Source organism: Berghia stephanieae, chromosome 2 (assembly GCF_034508935.2).
Source record: "Berghia stephanieae isolate SIO BIC M18660-M18661 chromosome 2, UCSD_Bste_1.3, whole genome shotgun sequence".
In the NCBI taxonomy this organism is placed as follows: Eukaryota; Metazoa; Mollusca; class Gastropoda; order Nudibranchia; family Aeolidiidae; genus Berghia; species Berghia stephanieae.
Window position 1 is genome coordinate 9,827,733 of NC_088361.1, and position 5,000 is coordinate 9,832,732.

Sequence of the window (5,000 nt, forward strand, 5' to 3'; positions counted from 1 at the left end):
GGAGAGAAGGGAAGAGAGAGAGAGAGAGAGAGAGAGAGAGAGAGAGAGAGAGAGAGAGAGAGAGAGAGAGAGAGACTTCAGGAGGCCCAGGGGGGGAAGGAAAAAGATAGACAGACAGATTTTCAGACTAATCGATGCCCGTGACTGAATTTAAAATAAACTGAGCTTTTTATATAGCACAATATCCACTAAACGTGCTCAAAGCGCTTTACAAAGGGTCCCTGACCAACAGCGACTCGTAAAGTGTAGAACGAGACATGATGCCTGTTAGCCGATATTACATTTTTTCCCGACAGAGACAACGCTGTTAACATCCAGGTACACCCGAGTACGGTGAGAGTAAAGCATGTGAGTAAAGAGCCTTTTCCAAGGAATCAACTATGCGCCGAGCGAGGCTCGAATCCAGGACCTTCCGATCAGAAAGCTAGTGCCAATACCACAGATCAGACCACATAGCTGCATCAAGAACAGATTGCTGTGTGTTTTAATTATCCACACACCGCCTACGAATTCACTCAATAAAAACGGGACCGCTTATTTGTTTTTAAAACGTCTTATCAAACATTGTTGTAAACGGGGTTTTTTGTTGTTTTTTTTTTTTTTTGTTGTTGTTGTGTCGAGACAGCTAGCTACAAATGGTATCATAAATTATATACAGCAACCTTTGACTGTTATTATAATACGGTGTGTTTTATTGATTTAGCTACGTTCAAACAATAACAAAAATGGGCGGCGGCAGCAGCAGCAGCAACAGCAGAAGAAGTAGTAACACAAACGCCAACACCAACATCAACATCAACAATAACATCGGCACAGCGGCAGACGTCTATCACTATCCATTTCCATCGTCCATCTTTCCTTCTACCGGCGACAACCAGTTGTTGCCACATCGACTATCTTACCCCAACATGCACCGAATCGCACTGTTCAAAAATGCAAAAAAAAGCAACCGTCAACACGGCGGTATCTATAACTGGAACATAAATACGAGATGTATACCTACTACTATTTATTAATTGGGTATCGGTTGTTTTCAGTCTTCAACGAGTGGATGCGATACTACCCTGCACCTGACAAGTTCACTTAATTCAATACTATCACAACTGCCCTTGGTCAAATATAATACAAGGGGGGGGGGGGGGGGGGGGGGGGGGGGGGAAGAAAAGTACGAAAGAAAACCCCCTAAACGAGAAAGAAAATAAAAAGAAGAAAGAAGGTACAAAGACGTATGAGAAACAGAAGAGAAACATGTTAAAATATTATTTTTTTCATTAAAATGTTAAGATGTGACTCTCGTAAAAAAAAAAAAAAAACCCAAAAAAAAACCAAACAAAAAAAAAACAATATATACCAAAAAAACCCCACAAAAAACCCGTTAAATCATAAAAGTCATACAATCTTACAAGGGGGATAAAAAGCATTCAACAGCGCGTCATTGGATTGGCCTACAGTTGGCAGTCCTGATTGATGTGGTCTGGTGGTATGACATTTGCATTCGAACAGGAAGGTCCCGGGTTCGAGCGTAGCCATCGTTATGTTATAGCCTGATACTGAAATCCAAAAGGACTGGCAGTTTGATGTCATTATTTGGTTTTTGCACCGCCTAGTGAGTTGTAAGTAGAGCTCATGGAAACAAGTTATTTCATTGGTTGAACTATTGAGTACAACTCACGATTTGTTTTCTTTTGTGGCAAAAGACTGGCATTTTGACGTCATTTTTTGGTCAGTATCAGGCCATAACTTTACGAAGGCCACGGTTCGAGTCCGCTCTGAGCGGCGCATAGTTGAGTCCTACATGTTAAGTGTTGCTGTTGATTTCCTAATCCTTGTAAAAAGCGCTTTGAGAACGATTAATGACTATTATTATTGCGCTATATATTACTTATAAAGGCTCAAATAGCATAGAGCACTTACTGGTCGAGGGAGGCGGACATGAATCGCTCGTAGTTGTGGAGAAGCAAAGGGAGGTGACTGTCTTGTGGTGATTGTTGAGGGTCGCCAAGAGTTTTCCCCCTGCCATCGAGTCCCACACCTTGACGTAATTTCCGCCTGGAGGGGAGAAAGAAAAAGCATAAAATTACAACATAATTAGAGGGTTATAAATGTTTTTTTCTCGAGATATGCGAAATCGGGATTAAGGAAAGCGACTTTTATTTCAACGTAATCAGATCAGATACGGAATGAAAGACGTTTGATGCCAAGCAAAAAAAAAAAATTATACGTGACCCCTCGTCTCAAAACAGTATTAAGTCGGGATGATTAAGATGCTGAAAATGAAATTTGTAGCCTGAAATATCATGCTTAAGTTGAGTTTATATGCTTTATATGGGAGAAGGAATATCATATTTTACTGTGCTAAATACCAACGTTTTATATTTTTGACCACTTTTAACTATAATTTGACATTTTAGCATCTGATCCATCCCGACATAATACCGTTTTGAGACGAGGGGTCACATTTATAAAACAATAACAGTAAAATAAAATAACATTTTAAAAATAAATAAATTTAAAAAAAAATATTAAATAACAAAATCCAAAAAAGAAACTTGTGTAATAAGGACAAATACAAGTAGTTAATATGGGGGGGGGGGGGGGTACATTTAGATCTATGTCAGGAATGACAGAAGATTTTTTTTTAAAGAAGTACAAGTAAACCAGTATTTATAATATATTATTTTATTTTTCTTTTAATGGCGAAGAGGAGGAGGGAGATTACACAAAATATCACAAACAGCTCAGATAGTTTCAGATTATCTTCCCATGGTTCAAACACAAGAGAAGGAGGAGAAAGTGAAGGGGTAAGAGGAGCTGAAGGAGGAGCTGAAGGATGAGGAGGAGGAGAAGGAGCTGGAGGAGGAGGAGAAGGATGAGGAGGAGAAGGAGCTGGAGGAGGAGGAGGAGGAGGAGGACGACGACGACGACGAAGAGGGAGGAAGATGAGGAGGAGGAAAATAATATTAAAAGGATTTTTTTAAATCCCCCCAAAAAAAACCAACTTCCAAATGAAATGTGGAGGGTGAAAGATCATAACGGTGGTTAAAACGACGTTAATTTCCTTCCGTAACAAATTACATTATATCATAACCTATTACACACCGCCTCTCTTCCTTCCCACAGGTTCCATTCTGACTAATATATATTTTTAAAAAATTTAATTTGGTCAGAAAAGATTGTTTAAATAACATCAACCGATTAAAAAACGGCCCTTTTGACTTATCAACAAATCTCAAAGACGACAAATTGGGTATCATTTTAACAAGTCGTTATTTAAATTTGCGATCAATAATTCTTATTGATTGCTATGATTTAAAGCGAAAAATTCCTAGCCAAATTTTTTTTAAATTTCGGCCAAAATTTAAAAAATGGGAAAAGTGTGTTTTAGCCAGATGACGGGAGTACCGAGGTGGAGATGATGAATAGGCACAGCAAATGTTTTTATTACCTCGGCGAGTTGTAATTCATTTCTTTGCATCATTACCCAAAAAGCATGCAATACACTGCGCGGATGGATGGTGCCACGAAGAATATAATATATGTTTGTAATGTAAGGGATGGATGTAGCCGTGGAGATATTTTAACTATAAAATAATTGTCTACATCACTTATATTAATATTTCAAAAAGACGCTGTAATTAATTTCTGTCTGGCCCGGATTTATATTTTTTTTACCCCCCTTTTTCATTATATTAGGTATTTCACAAGCTAGATCGTGAATAATTTGGGGAAAACGAATTTGACATCAATGACATAATGCGTTTTAAATGTTCCAAATCGCGATCTTAAACATTACAGTCGCATAATCTCCTCATCCGCTCTATTTCATACGCCAGCCGAGTAATCTTATCTCCTTCAACAAGAGTGGTTAAAATTCGTTTTTAGGTTGTTTTTTTTTTATAAATTTTTGTTGGTTTTTGTTTTATTCATTTTTTGTTTTTTAATTATTTAAACTGTTAGTTAATCCGAAAATTTAAAACCATTTTCTAAATTCTAGGCATGAGACTTTCGGTAAAAGTCTAGACTTGTTATTTTAGTTGTGTCAATGCATGACATAATCAGTCCGAAGGTGAAAATTATGGATTTGCATTTCTTTTTTCTTCTTTCTTTCATTTTTTTTTTTTTTTTTTTTTGGGGTGCATTTTCTGTAAGAGCATTTTAATCTTTATTTGAAGTAAATCGGGTGATTTTTCATAAAGTTATGGTCAGATGTATGGCAACGGTATCCAAAACTGCCGAGCACCACGACACAGTAGCAGCTGCCGATATCAAAACGCGCTCAGTTCCAATAGAGAACATCCTTACTTAGTTCTTATTCTGCTGGTTCAAAGACATTCCTCCAGCCCTCTGTCCAAATTAAATCGGAGGTAGGTCATTCCCACTCACCGGACCATGCGGTCATGCCGTACGTAGTCTTGTGGTATGACACTCGCCTTTGGATAGGACGGTCCTGGGTTCGAGTCCCGCTCTGGGCGGTGCATAGTTAGTTGAGTCCTTGAAAAAGGCTCTTTACTCATATTCTCTCACCGTACTCAAGTGGTAAAATAAGTATCTGGCCGTAAACAACGTTGTCCTAATCGCCTAACAGGCGCCTTACATGTAAAATGTTCCTATCGACTTTACAAAGGGTCCCTGACCAATAGCAACACGTAACATGTAGAACGAGACATGACGCCTGTTAGGCAAAATTACATTAAAAAAAAAAATTCCCCGACAAAGACAACGCTGTTGGCGGCAAGGTGGATACTCATTTTACACCTGAGTATGGTGAGAGAATGTGAACAAAGGACCTATTTCAAGGACTCCCAACTATGCGCCGAGCGATTCTCGAATCCAAGACCTTCCAATCCGAAAGCGAGTGTCATACCACTAGACCACATAGCCGCACAAGTAAAGGGTTTTCTGATCAAACTATAAAACAGGATTTTTTGTCAGAATACGTAGAGAAGCATTTGGTAATTTATCAACTACGGAGTGAGTTTGATAGGGCCTCACGGCCATAA

At 38.6% G+C, this 5,000-nt stretch overlaps 1 protein-coding gene across 1 annotated transcript in view; it reads right to left on the reverse strand.

Moving 5' to 3' along the window:
* LOC144964285 (U3 small nucleolar RNA-associated protein 15 homolog) overlaps window positions 1-5,000 on the reverse strand; it is a 115,058-nt gene that overhangs the window by 18,349 nt on the left and 91,709 nt on the right. The window contains 2 exon segments of the mRNA XM_078898371.1: window positions 1,911-1,954; window positions 1,957-2,049. Of these exon segments, the coding sequence (XP_078754497.1) occupies window positions 1,911-1,954; window positions 1,957-2,049 (137 nt within the window).